At 38.6% G+C, this 18,566-nt stretch overlaps 1 protein-coding gene and 1 long non-coding RNA gene across 12 annotated transcripts in view; one reads left to right on the top strand and one right to left on the bottom strand.

Annotated features, from left to right (window-relative positions):
• Window positions 1-18,566, bottom strand: part of UNC79 (unc-79 homolog, NALCN channel complex subunit) — a 116,781-nt gene that overhangs the window by 9,433 nt on the left and 88,782 nt on the right. For 7 of the 8 annotated variants that reach the window (XM_040601659.1, XM_040601656.1, XM_040601655.1 and 4 more), the window contains 5 exons: window positions 16,342-16,446; window positions 10,503-10,580; window positions 7,903-7,992; window positions 3,250-3,425; window positions 1,424-1,610 (listed from right to left, as the gene is read on the bottom strand). In XM_040601659.1, the coding sequence (XP_040457593.1) occupies window positions 1,424-1,610; window positions 3,250-3,425; window positions 7,903-7,992; window positions 10,503-10,580; window positions 16,342-16,446 (636 nt within the window). The remainder of the gene's footprint in view (window positions 1-1,423; window positions 1,611-3,249; window positions 3,426-7,902; window positions 7,993-10,502; window positions 10,581-16,341; window positions 16,447-18,566) is intronic. The other variant, XM_040601657.1, reaches the window with a different exon arrangement.
• The window catches only part of LOC121091638, a 74,640-nt gene that overhangs the window by 556 nt on the left and 55,518 nt on the right, over window positions 1-18,566 (top strand). For 3 of the 4 annotated variants that reach the window (XR_005828984.1, XR_005828986.1, XR_005828987.1), the window contains exon 2: window positions 10,931-11,120. This is a non-coding gene — a long non-coding RNA (uncharacterized LOC121091638). Of the gene's footprint in view, window positions 1-3,348; window positions 3,433-10,930; window positions 11,121-18,566 lie in introns of those variants that run through there. The other variant, XR_005828985.1, reaches the window with a different exon arrangement.

The following is an 18,566-nucleotide window of genomic DNA, read 5'->3' on the forward strand; positions in this document are numbered from 1 at the left end:
CATACTCAAGCACGGCTTTGCTAATACATGTTATTTATCACAGTGTCTGAGCCTCCAGGAGTGCTGGACATTAACTACTTCATGACGATAAAGATGCTTTGGGTCAGAGATGTTTTCTCAATTTACTAGTGCAACAGTGATTCATGCTCTGTGGCAGTATGACTGCACCAAACATTGCAATGGTTGCTTGGCAACCAGAAAGAGGTATTTGAAAGAGCAATTAAAAGGCCCAGGAAATGAATGGGAAGCAGCAATGTCTTGGCCGGGTGAGAGGACGGGAAGCAGGATTTTATGTACGAGATATATGCATGAACATTCTGCTTCTGTTGCTAATAAACACCTGGTTGGTGTCAAAGAGTGCTGCTATATCTGTGTTAAACTACTGTCACAAATGGCTTATGATTCGCAACAACTCTTCTTGTCCAGAGCACCTTGAGAAAAAAAGTTATGCTTGAACCATCACTGTAATTAACTTTTTATCACAACATTATTTATGATATCCAATTCTACTATATAACTAGAATAAATAACTTTCTCAGGAGATTTGCTACAGAGATGTTCATTGCTAAAGCTTCAGTTTGGAGTTCAGTTTTTCCTTCCTCACTCCTGTGCTGAGATAATTTGAAATAGTTGAATCTCAAACTTAATTGTAGTGATTTCATCGCCAGTATTGCATACATCAAGAGACAGCTATGCAAGAAAAACTACAGAGATTTCTTTCCCTAGATCCCAGGTTTATTAAGGTGTACTGGTCTGGCTGAGCCCCACAGCAGCCCCCACAGTGCTGTGCTTGTACTGGTAGCTAGAAGGGTGGTGATAACACACCAGAGTTTTGGCCACTGCTGAGCAGTGCTTGCACGGCATCAAGGCCATCTCCCCCACCTTCCCCCCCCACACACACCAGTAGGCTGGGTCTTAGGAGAGGACACAGCCAGGACAGCTGACCCAAAGGGACCATGGGATATTCCGTGCTATATGACATCTGATCAGATATAAAAGCTAAGAGAAAGGAGGAGGAAGGGAGGACAACAGTTATTTATGATGGTTGTCTTCCAGAGCAACCATTATGCATACTGAATCCCTGCTTCCTGGGAAGTGGCTGAACATCACCTGCTCATGGGAAGTAGAGATTAACTAACGTCTTTTGTTTTCCTTCACTTCTGTGGGCACAACTTTTGTTATTGCTTCATTAAACTACCCTTACCTTGACCCACAAGGGTTTTTTTCCATCTTATTTTCTCTCCCTCTGTTCTGTTGAGGAGGGGAGTGATAGAGCAGATTGGTGGGCACCTGGTGTCTGGCCGAGGTCAACCCACCACATAAGGTTTTACCCCTCCTTTTTTCTTACAAAGAAATAGATACATGTTTGCAATAATAAGGCAAATATATAACGCATTTCCACTTAAAACACAGAATCCCTTACCTTTGATTGCTCTGGAAACCCAATCAGAATAACAATAAGGTGGTCAGCAATTTGTGAACCTGCATCCAGTGGAATAGGCATGCAAGATGATGGAGAATTTGGACAGACAGCATTGTGTGTCAGAGACCCCAGAAGTAGCCAGGACAGCAAACGAATGTGTGAGACACATTCTATGAACTCTTTGGGCCTGTCAAGAAAGAGTGGATTTTACAATGATGCTAAGTTTTCTTGTTTTCCCCAAAATATGGCGTCTCCTTATGCACACTAGGCAGATGCAGTCTCAGTGTGCTGGAGGCACAGATCACTGATACAGCTTATGGGAAGACTAGAACCACACAGAACTTATTGGACTTGACATATCATTAACAAGTCCAACAGAACATATTTTGTGGGTCTAAGAAACAGTCTCTATAAAAGGCTAAAACATCCACAGATTCACTGGTTCCATATGCAGTGATTTTTCAACAGAAACCATCAGATGGGAAAGGCTAACCAAGCAGAAATGCTCCTCTCAGCTCCCCCGAGACAGCACACAGCTGACAGGGCAACGGCAGAAGGTTCTCCATTCCACAGCAAGCTCCGAGGCAGGTGCCATGCCTTATCTCCACCGTGTTCCACTTCTCCATTGGTAAAGTGGAGTTAGTTTCTCTTTTCCTTAGCCTCTCCTTGGACATTTGGACTTTTGAGGGCAGGGACTATGCTTTTTTGTAACACTTAAGGATTCATCCACTATCTAGTGCAATGTCTGATTGTAAAAAAAAAAAATATATACGTGCTTATATAATCTAAAAAGGAATAACACTTTTCTGCTGTCATCCTATCTGTCCCCTTGCTGCTACCAACTTCATATTACATACTCATTTGAATTCATAGATAGAAGGGGGGGGGGGGGATTTGTTTTCAATCAATAATCACTACTTAATAGACCACTCTCACTACTGTTTTTAATTTCTGATTTGACGTCACTGTCAAGGACTCATAGCACCAGAGAGGCATTACATTATTTTTTTAAGTAGATTCCGCTATGATGCTCTTCCTCAAGTACCTATAGGGTCTCAAAGGAGTTCACCGCCTTCAATTGAGAACACATAGTCCTTCTTTTACATATAAGAAACTAAAGTGCAAGGAGATGATAATGTCGTATTTCCAAAACTAGATATGCCCTATATGAAAGTACATGCAGATATATCTACAGGACTGGAGCCTTAGCAGCTTAGAACTTAGCCTAAGAATCCTGGGGCAAAGTCTGGGACAAAGCTGGGACAAGAATACAGGTTTCTTGAAACACAGTCCCACAATGGTCTACATTCAAAACATTTTGTTTGCTGTCACTGTAAGACAAGGGACAGTCTCTCCCTTCTTTCTGAAGATAAAACACTGCAGATTAGGATTTCTCACACTGAAAAGGGATAAAAAACATGTCTCGAAGAGCAGGATTTCTCTCATCTAACTTTAAGTATATGAAGCATAGTGTAGAGAACCACTGTATTCTCAATTCCCAACATATTTTCTGTAATTCTAGGACTGATCAAGTACCTGTGTGCTTTTCACTGTCTGTATCTAGATCCAGAATCAAGTTAATTTCCAGGGTAACTCCAGTCAAGCCAGTGGAGTTACCTCCACTGTCCCTTTGGCATGTACTTTAAATAACACATTGATGAACTCCTCGGATGGGGACCAGGGAGCTGCTGACCAGCTGTTTCCAGTGTCCCACATCCACCATTTCCTACTGCAGGTCTTGTCTATGGAATCTGGCAATAAACACAGAATTTTGTGAAGATTTCTAACTCATTTTAGTATTCCTTTTGGTGGAAAAGTATTCTTACCCTTGTTGCATTGCAGAAGGAGGATGGTAAAGCCAAGGCAAGTATCGGATCACAGCTTTGTTGTCTCTATGGTTTCCCCGTGTGATTTCCATAGCAGCAATCTGAGCTAAACCAACTTTCAGATGTCCACCAAACGTGTCTTCATGCAGTGGCTGAGAACAAGTCTTCATGTGACTCTGCAAGGTAAAGATCTGATTTCCTACCTGAAAAGAGTACTTCACTGGAACAAGTTCTTGCAAGCAACAGTATATTGTATTTCATTTCCCTTCAATTCCTTTCTCAGGAAGGAAACTGAAGAAGAAATTCTCTTCTCTAACTGTGTCTACAAAACTACAGAACAAAAATCAGAAATATATTTTTTTAAAATCTCCAGTTCCTATTTTAGTAACAGCTTTATGATGTAGATCTTTCCATGGAGAGCCACGTTTTCAAGAGCTCCCACAAAACACTAATTGTGCAGAATGTATAGGCACCTTTTGTATCAGCCAACGCAACAGCTGATGAATACAAACTAACAATTGCACATCCAGACAGCTTAAGTGAAGATGAAAGAATCTAACATCTTAACAAGACAGCATATGGGCAGGAAATGCCTTCCCTGTGCAATATTCCATTTACATGTACAGAAATAAGCTGTCACTCATTCATTGGCAGTGTGACTATGTTGCACTATTCAACTGCTACAAATGCCTTTAAGCCCTGGAAATAAAAGAGCTAAACCTTTTATCAAGAAACACGCAAATATTTATGCCTGGAAAGATAATTTATCATCCTGCTTTGTCAGCTCTAAGGAATGTTTCATTGGTGCTTCTTAAGATACTTCTGTATTTCTAATTAAGCTAATTTTGCATTACTTTTGTTACTAGACTAACAAAACACATGCTGAGTGTTTTTCCTTGCTTAAAGGACAGCCATATGCTTTGCACAAGAAAATCCAGGTCATCAGTTACTAAATTATTATAACAAGACAAATAATATTTTGTAACAGATAAGTATCTGACCCCAGCAACTTACACTCTCAGAAATCACCTACTTGAAGTCTCTTTCAAGAGGAAAATAAAAACCAGTACCATCATGAATATCTAACAGAGCCAGATAAAAAGGATAGACAGGCATGCAGGCAGATACATTATACTTCTTCAAAAATTTGAATGGAAAATTCAAAAATGGAATTTTTTAAGTAAAATGTTGCTGAGTTTTAACAATTAAAATGTTGTCCCAAAGGAAAAAAGATAATAAACTGAACAGAAACAATAAACTGGAATGTGATTACCTTGAGAATTAACATTTATATCTTTTTTATAATGCAGTAGTTGCTGATATTCAGGACAAATTAATTAACCTCTTTCAAATAAACTATTCTCAGACATGCAAAATGAGATATTGGAAATGAAGAAACAACTAACTATTTCTGTTTACTGAATTTCTACAGAAAGTAGAAATTTCAAAATTTAAAAAACAAGATTAAACTTTTGCTGTTGGGATTGTTACTGGTCATATAAATTATATAGTATACTTTGGGTTAGTTTGGTAGTCCAGATGCAGTCAATAATACATACTTGTAGTAAGAAACTGTACAACTCTATATTCTTAGGACTCACTTCTGAGAAATACCTTCATCAATAAAACATAAGTAACATAAGTAAATATATTAAACGAGCTTACAAGAATGTCAATCTAGATGTTGATGATTTCTTTAAAGTTCTGACTGTTGTAAACTTAGAAAGGCTTACAAATATTTTCCCAACTATGTTGGAACTACAGAACAAGTTTATCTGATCTGGTTAAGTAAGATCTGCCTTTTCATTTCCCAAAGACAGCCAAAGCTTATTCTTTACAGTACATAAAATTAGTGTTGTATTTGACTCCCCTGTTACGTTTATCTTGTTCTCAGATTACTGTATTACACAGCTAAATCAAACCAACATGACATTGTAGACCATTTGGTTCTGATTTAGTTTTAAATGGCCAGACTACGCATTTGGGAAGCTTCTTGTCTAATTTCAAAACATAAAGGTGAAGAACTGGGTAAATTTTTAGTTCATGTCCTACTTATATCCATGTATAACATTTTAAAAAATAAATAGTCCTACTGAGCTTAAGAAATTATCATCTTATCAGACTTCAGCATTGTAAGAGCACTTCTGAAAACCAGATTACAGTTCAAGGGAGAAATGGGGCAGAAAGAAATAGTGCAAATGGCAGACAGCTTTCTCCAGAAACATTTCACACAGGAGAAAAGAGACCTGCAAGTATTTATAAATAAATATTCCCCACTCCTGGTTTAAGATAAGTTCATGTTTTCTTGTGGAACTGGCAAACCAGATGTCTCTCTCCCTCATTTATGATTCATTTGCCTACCTATTCTGAACTGTAAAAGAAACAGGTGAATAACTTTAAAGAATAGACTGTGAAGGCAATCCATTTCATCTGAAATGATTTATTAGTCTGTGCTCTGAAGTAAATTTCTACTCCAGCAAAAAAGGCTTCTTCCCTTAATAAAGTTTTGGGGTTTTCTTAAACTCAATGGGATTCAGGGCATATGGCCAACATGGTAAGAACTTAATAAAGGGGATATTCTGTCCAGTAAAACAAGGTTACTGCAAGTGTCAAGAGATGAGTTTCAGTTTAGTTGGGAATTCTTCTTCCTCTGTAGTATTATTAACTTACAATAAAGTATCCCCTCTGGAGTATGAAGTGGGGTGGAAGGAGCAGGGGGACAGTGAGAAAGTCACTGTGTGAGAAACTAGTAGGGTAAAAGTACTCATTTCATTGCTCCACAAATTAACTCCAGTATTGAAATTCATAATTACAGGTTATCATTGATTCTGTCTTGCCTGCCACAATGCCTGTGTGAACCTGTGGCATGAAACACTGCAGTGCATTTCCAGTAACTTTCAGCTGAGAACTAGTGAAGTAGTAGAGGGGCCCTTTCAGGGAAACACTACACTGATTTATCAGGAAAACAGACCATCAAAAACCTTTAATAGCTGATGCACCCCATGTTATAAAAGCACAGTGACTCTTGAGCTTAGAAAAAAATGCAAGACCTTGGTCAGAGAACTTCCCTAGACCACATACACCAAAGACCAGGCATGTAAGTAATGGCAATATGATTCATACTAGCCAGAACAGGACAGCACTGTTTTTCTGTACCTGTCAACTGAGCTTTAGATCACATAAAAGCAGCTTGCCAGCTACTTGACTGTGCCCAGTGATGAAATGACCTCTTTCAGTTGACGAACTCCCCTTGGATCATTGAGTTGCTGGTGCACAAGGGTTAAAACTCTACTGCTAGACTTCACAACTGGCTGCATCTTTGACAGCACAGATTCTCCTCCGTATCTGCAACAGTCCCTCTGCTGCACTCCCACAGCATTCGTTTGTCTTGCCAGCTTTGCAGAAGTTAGAATCATCAAGACCTAGTCACACCTCTGCCTCCATTTTACGCGCTGAAGGAAATCCACCCTTGTGCAGAGTACCGGTGTGTAACGCAAAAGGACACGCTCTAACTTCACCTGGCATAGAAAAGTGGCATTTGGTTCCACTGTAAGACAGGTGTTTTCCCTCTACAAAAAGGAGGATTTTAACCACCAAACTTTCACCTCCAGCTCAGTGCTCACTTAGTACTCAGCTTCAGATGGTACAATAAAACTACCTAATGGGATAGTGTTACGCTAAATAGAACAAATACTGCCCCCTCCACAACATTATGACTACTACTGGTATATTAGTTGAAATATTACATTAATTATTTATCTAAGCTATTAACAATAGATACTACTTTGCTAGCAATTGAAACAGCTAGACTTCTATTATTTCCTATTATATAGCAGCAATGTTAATTAGCCTAGTTCTTTTTTAAAACATCATAAAGAATTTCCATTTTGCAGGAAATTTAATAGATACTGGCTTCCCCTATGACACAGAAATTCCAGGTTTTGATCAGGTAATTATTACCAGGACATTTTCATGAAATTCATTCCTAAATATAATATTTTATGTTGACAGAAATATTTTCCTATTGCTCCTCTTACAATTTGACTCAAAGTAATGAAGAGAAACCAAAAAGGTTTGGACTACAGAAATAAGAAGTACTTAGTTTTCCCCACCTCAACATAATATAACCTGACAATGAACTCCACAGCATCCATAGGAAAAAGGACACACACACACCTTTTTCTTTTTTTTTAGGTCAATTACTGCATTTTAATAACCTCTGAACTTACAACTAACTTAAGTGTCTGTGTATATAACAGACATGGAATTCCTCCAGAAGAGTGCAACTAGTTGTACAGGCAAGGACTTTTATGTTTCCATGGATTATATTAAATGCAACTACTTCTCACAGCGGTTTTGGTATGACATTAGCTTATCACCAACATTTCAGAAAAACACAAGCCTGCGTTTTTATTGTGTGCTCACTATATCTGAATAAGCCCCCATTCCAACACTGCATAAGCTACTTTTTACTGATTCCCCAGAAATGTCTAATCTATAACAGTACTAACATTTTTTTTAAAAATAAAGAAATAAAACCTTCAGTCATCCTCAAAGACTTCCAACCATTTCTTCCAGGCAGGTTCATTAGAGAAAACATATTTTTGTTTAAAAAGTACATATGTTTTAGATCAATGTAGGTCCAGAACCAACCTTTAATTTGGTTAAGGTATGCATATCTGCAATGAAATCCAGCACTTCCCCAACATATTGCCTCATGCACTCCATTGCTGCTGTTCCACACTAGAACATAAAAGAAATAAGTTAAAGCCCAGGTTTGGAATATTCATGTTTTTGTCTTTGTTTCTTGTTCACCAGAACACAGATTGTCTGCCTCAAATTCTCTATTTCACTTTTTAATTAGATTACTTTAATTAGGAATAGGTGGTACTCTTTGAGGGTTTTCTTCTCACTGTAATATGCCCTCTTATCTGATGATAGTATAAAAAGATAGCCCAGTCACTGCAGCTTCTTCATGCATCATAAAATACTCTTATCTGTGACAGCAAAAAAAGATTAACTGATGAAACTTTCAAGAATATCCTTGTCAGATTATCCTGAACTTTACAGGGGTCCAGAATCAGTCTTAAAAAGTCAACAAGAGTTTAACTCAGTTCTTCAAGCAGCTGAGCACTACTGCAAGTGGGACCAATCAGCTACAATCCCAGTGAACAAAAATTCAGTCACAGGCACAGATGCCCTTATGTTCACATTAACAATGAGGGAAAAACAGTTTAAATGACTGGCCTCAGGTATTTTATGTATAAACATCAGTAAAATGAAAACCACTGAAATTTAAGAGTTACTTCTTTTTTTCCTGAAGCAAAATCATTCAAAATACATGACTCTAATAGCACCTATGCTAGCTTCAGTTTTCAAAAGGGGAGGCAAGGACAACAAGGGATAAATGAAATCCTTCATGAACTGCTCCAGATTGATCAAAAAGGTGTACACATTGAGAAGTGATCTGTGCCAGAGCAAGAACAACCTCAAAGGGAAAACAAAGGGACTTAATGTGGTGCTTGTACTCCCACAGTACAAATATTCACAATCCTTTTCCTAAAACACAGTGAGAAATGAGAATCTGGCCTTCAGCTAGTACATGCGCCCAAGGTGTGCAAAGCAGTCAACTGAACAAAGCTGTCAGATTAAATAAAGGCTTTGACCAGACCAAAGAACCCTGGAGGGAAACTTCTAAAAGGTGATACAATTGACCCACTAGGTATCATATAAACTTCTGTTTACATGTTAATAGTCTGAGGTGAAGATAATGCTAGCTGAATTCAAGAACTACGAATGCTTCATTCTTAGGGGCCAAGTAAAAGCAATGCTTAACTTAAGCAATGCTTAGTTGAGACTAAGTGATGGAATTATCAAATTAGATATCTTTTTGAAGCTACCAAAAACTACTGTATCTGAAGCCACAGGCTCAGGGCAAGTCATTACAATGAAGTTTACAGGGGAAAACCACTCTTTGACCTCCGTTTCATTACCTACACTTTGAAGCACGGAAGCCAATTACACTATCTGAGTATACAAATGAACCAGATTTAGTTGTGATCACAAAATTATTAAGCCACAATTGAGTTTTAGTGTCTGAAGTTTGAAAAACTGTTACCATTCTACTTTGAGCAACTGACCTGGGTGCTTCCCATTTTTGTGTATTAATATCAATCTACACGGTGTCGAACTATGCCACCTTCTGGCTTTTCAAATGCTATTTCAAACGCCTGTCAGTTGCCTCGACAGCATAACAACCAGTAAAACAAGGTCACTGGCAGCCCCGTCAGCATATCCTCCATCCAGTTTATGTGGAACTACGGATTCCACATGGGTTCTAAAATATTGAATAACAGAATTATACAAGATACTATACTCAGACCTCTGAAAATAATACTCAGTTGCAGAAGACTTCTCTCCAGCCATCTGTTACAATTCATTCAAGCAGCACGCAGCCTGATTCTCTACGATTTCTTCTGAAACGACCACTTTCCTATCATACCTTGTAACACCAAAGTTACTCTATCTAAAGCAAGTATAAACTAAAATATTCTGTTGGGAGGGAAGGTATTATTGAAGATTTGCTTTTAAAAAAAAAAATCACAAAATTCAGAAGATATATGGGAAAGATCCTATAAGGTCATCCCTAAAGCTGACAGACACACAAATAAAGGGAAACGAGCCTTCCTCAGCTTGTGGAGCAGACCTGAGCTAACCCTCATCTGTTTGGGTACTCAGTCACATGTGTCATGGAACAAGACCTCCAACTGTGCTACTTCCTCACATATTCACCAGGTGCATATCCAGCACCTAGGCAATTATGAGTACTGGTAATTTAGCTACAGTCATCAGCAGGATATAATGAATGTCCAGAAAAATACTGTTAACTCCCTTCATTAACTGGACAATCTTTTGTCAGAATGGAGCCAATAGCTTGTAGCTTTCCTCCCTGTTCCACTTTTTGAGGCATTCAGCTGGTCTGTTCCTCACATGCTGTCTTCTTGCGTACAGGCTCCAACTAAAGTCAGTTACTTGACTAAAGATGATCAGTGAAAGAAAAGGAAGATATATCAAATTCAGAACTTTTCCAGCATTAATAAAAAGGAAGAAGAATCTCAACCTCTGCCTGCAATACACCTTGACAACCAGAAAAAAAATAAAAAGAACATTACAATGAAGGAAAACAAGCTGAATAAGATACATTTTTTAAAAACCAAAACTAAGAGATGGAGTTTGATTCACTCAGTACTTACACCAGGCATAGAGGCAATCATCTGTTTATGCAAGATTGTAGACTCAGCTAGTTTTGTTCCAGCATCTGCACAAACAAACTAAGAAGAAATTAAAGAAAAGTTATTTTTTCATTATTTTTGGAAGAACCTGAAGACATTAATAGTTTATTCATGACTTTATTAAAATCACTTCAGATCTCTTCTTGCTTTTATTCATGGTAATTTGCCTTTAGAGCTCTCTTTCTTTATAAACAACCTACTTAACACACCATTATAAATGAGCTAATTTTAATGAAAAAACATGTGACTTTAATGTCCTTAATTAACACATATATGCTGTGCAGAAGCAATTTGAAGAATATTATATAATAAATCAGCCTTTCTTTATGAGTAAAAATATACATCTTTGCTATTCCTTGCATATATCAAATGTTACTCTTTCATTACAGAGTAAATCATGACAGTGGATGGCAAGGCAGCACACCATTCTTCACTGTGACATTACAATACTGTCACTGAAGTTCTACAATGATGAATTATATGAACAATATTGAAGTTGAGAACATCCTGGTATAGTGTGGTATAACTTCTGCATAATACAGACCACAAGGCTACAAAAATAGAAGCTGTTTCTGAGAGGTCAGTATCATCCTGTTACAGTAGAATCTTTCTAATTGGTTTTGTTATGCTTTTACTTTCCTTGCCTTTTTTTTTTCTTATCTCCAGATCCCTTGACCCAAAATCTCTGATGTATACATCATTCATATGTTAGACCTGCTAATACTGTTATTTAATTATCATAAGCTTCATTCACGCATTAGACATCTTGGAAATTATTTGCTTGTTCCTAAACTTGTTGTCCTAATACTGTATTTGCACTTGAGAAATTTCTGTCCATAAGTGATGCAATGCAACATTCTAAGAAACAGCAGAGAGAAAAGAAGTTAGACTAACATCTGAGCCTTAATCTTCTTTCTTGAAAATTAACATCATGGTACCTTCACAAATTGAGACAGATACTGACTACACAATATATTTTACAGTTGTCTGATGCATGTGTGTTAGCAGTACTCTCAATGACTGACCGCTCTTGAAAGTATTTCCAAATATTCTTTACAGACCTAGAATTTACTCTCACACTTCCACACACTTTACCTTTCAATGACAGACTTAATCTGAACTCAGACTGTCCACCAAGACTACTTAACCTATGTTTTGATGAAGAGTGTCTGTTCTCTGGGATAAATACCAGAAAGACATACCTGAGTTTAGATTAGTAATCTAATCAAGTATCCTCAAAAACAGGCCTGGCTTCAGTTGATTCTTCTTCTGGTTAGAATTTATTTTACACCAGAATAAGTCAAATGGAAAGAAAACAGTAATCTAACTCATATTTCAGTTGAGAAGGCCTGGTGCCTGGGTTATGGGCTGTATCAATCCAGTAAAGGCAGTTCAGTCTTACTTCACACAGCAGCCATGACTCCACTTCTCTTTTAAAAGAAAGACCATCAATGGACTTAGGCAAATAGATGACATTTTCTACTACTGCACCCTATCTCAGAAAGAGCAATGTTGACACTGGGTCTGCTGGACAACAGGTATGTTCTTTTCCTGTATGAAGGATTTCTCACTTAACCGTTTGTGTGTAGGTTAGGGTTGGTTCCCTTGTACGACATCAGTTGCAAAAAAGGACCATAATACCCTGAAATATCTGACTCAGTGTATATATAGCATCCAACAGTGAGTTCAGTGCACTGCTACAAACATTGTACAGCACTTAACATATAAGTCAACCAAAAAACCTTGCCAAAGACAAACGTAATTTATTTCAGGCAACATTTTCTCTTAAGAGCAATAATAAGAAGCCGCAGTTCAAGCAAGCTCTACTGGCCTTCCATAAGCTTTCTACATCGGTACAGAGGAGTTTAAAATTAATATCTGTTATATAACCCAATCTGACAAAGTCTAATCCATGTCTAACAAAAAATTAGGCCTTGTTTAGTTTATCTTTCTCATTATCAGACTGCCAGTTCCAAGGATCCTTCCAAAAGTTGCAATGCAGTCAAAAGAGGATGGGGAAACCAAACTCAAAATGAAAAATTTCTTACATTTCCAGTCCAATTCACTGTCACTTATGTTGTCTCCATCTACAAATACTATAATATATTAAGACATCACTGGCAAGAGATTTAATGCCATATGTAAAGAAGAAAGGAAAGGAAAATACCCCCATCCTGCAATAAGACGAAAAACGGGGCAAATAATTGCCATGCTTTTTATTAGCATTGTCTGTTGAGATACAGATGCAAAATAATTTCTAAATGGGAGTGTCTGCTGACAGTAGTGAATTACCTATATACCATAATTTTCTGTATTACACCTCCATTCATAACCAGATTTTTAAAATCTATCAGATCTGGCCACCATGGAGCTAATTTTCCCCACATCAGCCCCCACAGTGCTGTGCTTGTACTGGTAGCTAGAAGGGTGGTGATAACACACCAGAGTTTTGGCCACTGCTGAGCAGTGCTTGCACGGCATCAAGGCCATCTCCCCCACCTTCCCCTCCAACCCCCACCCCAGTAGGCTGGGGTGGGCAAGATCTTAGGAGAGGACACAGCCAGGACACCTGACCCAAAGGGACCAGTGGGATATTCCACACCATATGACATCTGACCAGCTATAAAAGCTAAGAGAAAGGAGAAGGAAGGGAGGACATCCATTATTTACAACGGTTGTTTTCCAGAGCAACCATTATGCATACTGAAGCCCTGCTTCCTGGGAAGTGGCTGAACATCATCTGCTGATGGGAAGTAAAGAATAACTGTTTTCCTTGCTTCCGTGTGCAACCTTGTCATTGCTTTATTAAACTGCCTCCACCTTGATCTATGAGGGTTTTTTTCCATCTTATTTTCTCCCCTCTATGCTCTGCTAAGAGGAGTGATAGAGCAGCTTGGTGGGCACCTGGCACCCAGCCAAGGTCAAACCACCACATTAAAATATATATTCTTATAAATGTATTATATGTAACTTTAAATCCTTCCATTCAGTAATTAGTAGATCAGATCTTCACAGAAACACAAGTGGAACCACTAGGCATACACTGATTTACATTAGCTGAAGATCTGGCCTAAAAAAGGAGCCATCTAAACAAAACAGATCAGATATACTGAACCTTAGAGCCTAGCTGAACAAGCAAATCTTAATGAGACACTAATATAATTTTAAGTAATGGAAATCCTGAAGATGTGTGCTGGTGAAATGTGAGCAGGAGAAAAATCCTGGGAAAAAAATGCTGGGTGAAGAAGCAGTTCCTATGGAAACCCATGGAACAGCAGCACGTACTTGATGGCTTTCATGTGCTAGGACAAATTAAGGAGACAGCCTTTCCGTACCCTTTATCATTCAGGACATCTGTGCAATAATGGGGGTGATCTGGTTAAAATTCTCATTCTTTGTAAAGTGCGATAAAGTTAAGTCTCATCTTAGCACTGATGTCACCAGTGACACTGACGGCACTATGTAATCTGGATGCATGCGGGTGTCAAATGTACATTCCTAGGAATTCCTTTGTTAGCCAGCCTACGACTGATCTATCATTAAATTAAAGGGCTCCTAGCTCCTTTATTATCTCGAACATTTTGACTGTGTTCTGTGTGCACTGTCTGTATAGAATCTTGTATACAGGCTAACATGTCCGTGGAGACATGACTGTCCTGGAAATTAAAACCATTTCCGTTTGGTGCTGTATTAACTGTGCTATAGCTTCATGGATTCAAAACCATGCAATCTGAATCAATATTGTAGTAGCTTTGTGTGGTAAAGAGGTGAACCAATCCCTTCATTCTATTAATGACAGCAAAGAAAATAAAAATAAGCAGAAAGATATGGGGTTTTTTACTATTAGGTTTCTTAAATTACAATGCTGCTTAAGATGGGCTTAATGGTTATTGCAGTATTTAAATTCAAGAGGCTGTTGAATGATTCAGACCACATACTACCAAGGGCTGCCAATTTACACAATCAATGGGAGAAGTAGTCATCATGCCTCCAGTAGGCATCGATAGCAGATGGACTGAATACAACCCCTATTCTTTACCATTGACTGCATAAAAACAGAAGCTGGCTGCTTTGGATAGCAGGAAATATGAATCACTTCATCAGCCTCTGAAAGAGAGACATCATAAAAGACATTTATATCCACATTAGGTGCTGTTAAGGTATGAATACATCCCAAAGTGAATACAGCGTATGGGAACAATGCTAGGAGGAAAACCAAGCAATTATCATTTTATCTTTACGAGATGATGTAAGAGAGAATTTTGCTTACTGTGTCTATCAGGCAATTGGCTCAATGTGAAGGACAAGTGTTTACCAGCTAAATCCCACTGCCAAAACTCATCTGGCATGTTCGCATTCTCAAATGAAGAGTTCAGGATTGACTAGACTGTGGGACTGTCACCCTTTGGGGCAGCCATGGGACTAAGCTATACAATGGAGCTAGGCAGAAAAACTGATTTTGTAATAAAAATAAAAGTCAGTTCAATTCAACAAACAGTGATGCACATGGTATCAATCTGCATCACCAGCTGTAAGCCAGAAAAGAGGCTGGTGTTTTTTGTTGATGGTCTTGACTGCAACCAAAAAAAGAAGTATTCTGGGCTTTAAAAAAAAAAAAAAAAAATTAAAAAAGAATGCTAATTTCAGCTTTTTAGACTAAATTTTTTTTACTATCAAAATAAAGACCCTGAAGTGTTATTCTTCCCCACGCCAACTTTTTCCCCTAACACTGATGGCATTGTAATTGTTTTCAGAGTTATCCTAACTGCTATATAATTTCACCTGTCAGTATTATTTCTCTGTCAACTGGCAACCACTTATTTACTATGAGTAATGTACCAGTGCTCAAAAGAAAGCGAGCCCATAGTAAGCTCTATGAACCTTTGACACTTTGACACCATAATGAGAGGGGAAAGAGTGAATGGAGCTGTGACGCTGGGAGCGTTATGAATGGTCTACATAACGAACATCTTGCTTGAACCTTATGGAGTGCTGTTATGCTGGTCCCCTGTCATTTATAGCTACTAAACATATGTAATGGTTAGATCATTGTAAACAATGAAAGCCCGCTACCTGCGATTAAAACTGATGGACTTCAGTAAACTGTTTTTCAAGGACAGGCTTGAAACAGTGCCAGACAGTGCCACACTTGGCATGTTGGAGGCAGAAAGATTTTTCACAAGTTTGTATCTTACTCAGACTCTCCTATGAAAAAGCTAGCTTAACTCCTACCTCAGCAATTCACAGAATGAAAGGAACAGAAATACTGTCTATGTATTCTTTGCTGGAAAATTCCATGTTTAGAGAGAAAGGTCTGCAGGGACTGGTGACAGCTTACTGCCTGCCTAAATAGACAGAAACTGAGTTCTGGCCCATGATCAGCTAGCACCTCCTTCCCACACAAACTGCTCACCAGTTTCGGAGCTATGATATGAAGACAAGCACCTGGGGCAGGTTGAGACATGGTATGAAGCTCAATGGACTCGATACTTATGGGTCCCTTCCAACTCAGGATATATTCTATGATCCTCAATACATCAGCAATGATGCACAGGTCATTATCACCTTGGGAAATGTGGATTCCCAGTTTAGTTTCATAAATTTTAGTATGGGAATCTAAAGGTATGCACCTATGGTTACAAGTGTAACTGGGTTTTGATTCAAAAAATTCTTGCTTCCCCTGACATTGCTGGTACTTTCTGCAACCATGTTGGATTTGCCTCCACCCCCCATCTGTACCCCACCCTGAATTTGGGCTGAGACAGGATCGGTATGAGAATTACATAAGAGTCTCCTGTACCTGCACCAACAGCAGCAGATTCATGTCTGGTAAGGGTGACTTTAACTTGAGTGCCTGCAGTAACTCCAATATGACACTGCGCGTCAAGTAGAATTTGTCCCTTTCCTATAACAGGAAAACAGAGAATTATGAATGTCCTGAAATTCATTGACACCCACTAGTAAACCATAAAGATACTTTTTATCTAAGTTTGAGAATAAAAAAGTTACAACAGTGTACTGGTTTCTCCTGTCTTGAAAAAAGTAGACATCATTCATTGTTTATGTAATCCTACAGACTTGATTGAACAGACATCAGTGAGGGTGATTCTCTTTTGACTTTGTATCAGGCACTATATCCAATATTTCAATATTATGCCTGTGAAATATAGATAGATGTTATAAAAGAGTTTAGGCATGCAGTGTAGTTTTCACTACGTAGTTCCATATAAAGGGAAAAGGGGAAAGCAGTTAAGGATTGACACAGGAGAACAAAACTGGCAATAGTATTTAGCATTATTCTTTCATTAAACCTGTCAGAACAAGTCTACATTTTACCATACTTCTTTTTCTGTTGTCACTCCCCTTAAAATAAGGGTGCTTGCACTAAGACAGCTTGCGCAAGTATTATTAAAGTAGCAGTACTTTTCCACTCACACAATAAAAACCATCTTGGCTACAGCTGCTACAACAGAAACATTTTAAAACACAGGGGAAAACCAGCCAATGGAGATTAGAACACAGAAGCCTAAGAATAGAGCTGTAGAGCTGAGACAGCAAGGAGGTACCAGAGATAAGACGAGCCTGTTACACATCTTACTTTGACATTCTCTGACTTTGGATGATAAGATAAAAATGTGGAACAAAAAGTCAAGAATTTTGATCAGCAGGAAGACGTACACTTTCAAATGACCATTAGAGATGAAATAATGTTGTCTAAATAAGATAGCATATCCAAAGTGTGCTTAAGATTTAAAGCCTAGTATCGTCCATCTTGTAAATCTCAGGCACTTGACTGCTCACTTAAGTTAAATGTGTGGAACATTTCACTCAGCCAGGGCCTCTGTTCCTCTATGACATCTATAAAATGGGATAATAAAGTTTGCCTCTTCCTCAGAGAAGTCTTGGGAGGTTTAGTTAGTGAGGGTCAGTTTGAAGGCCACATCCAGCTGAACACAGTAGCAAGTGCAGCTACAAAGGAAGGAGTTGGAGGCGATGAATAGCTGGAAGTGAGAGTAAGCTTTGGTTGCAGCAGTCCAAGAAGCCAGTCACCAGCATTCCTCCTCAGAAAGCTAAGGTCACCACGTTGTATCTGCCCAGCATACTGCCGAACAAAGCTTATAGCAACACTGTGTCTCCCACAACACCCACATACCTTTTAATGAAAACAGATTTTAAATATCAGTCCCTGATTTGGGAAAAGGTGCCAAAACAACAGAATGGTATGTCTTTCACGGATGTTATGATGACAGCCTGTGAATCAAGAGAACTTACTTCAAGCTCCTAGTTTGATCTTCAATTACATGGAATGTAAGGACAGATAACACATTTAGCTGATGGAATCAGCTCCAAACTGCAGTGGTCCTTGTGTGACTACATTGCTGCAGTCTAGACAGCTAAACTCACAGGAAGCTAACACTTCAAAATTAAACTTAAAACAATAAATAAATCATTCCCTTATGGGAGCAGCAAACATTGGACCAGTTCAGCTGTATTATGAAACCATTATCTGAGGGTAGAAGTGCTCAAAAGTCACACATCCCACATGTGTGAGTGGTGCTCTGGTAAGAATAACACAATATAATAACCAGGAGAGGTCAGACCAGAACAAATGTCCTCAGTAACTTATCTCCAACAAGGCCAGATGCAAAAGGAAGAATAAAAACAAGGCAAGCATGTATAACTCCACTACTGCTCTCCTAGCCACCATTTTCAGCTCAGGCAACTTCTGAGCTCAGAATGGTTTCTGTGTAATTCATATCTCTCAGTGGATTTCTTTTCCATGTATGTGTCCATTGACATCCTGGATGCATGTCAACTTTTAGTACCCATAGTACTTGGCAAGGACTCACACACTGTTGAAGAACCACTCCCCTTTACTTGCTTTGCCACTGGTTCCTACAGTCTCGCTATGTTCTTGTTCTTGTACTGGAAAGGCAAGAAATTACCCATCCCTGCCTGGGTCACTTGTGACCTCTCTCACATTCCCATCAGTTGTTTCAGACTGAAGAGCCCTAATTTAGCTGC

The sequence above is a fragment of the Falco naumanni genome, chromosome 7, assembly GCF_017639655.2.
Source record: "Falco naumanni isolate bFalNau1 chromosome 7, bFalNau1.pat, whole genome shotgun sequence".
NCBI lineage: Eukaryota > Metazoa > Chordata > Aves > Falconiformes > Falconidae > Falco > Falco naumanni.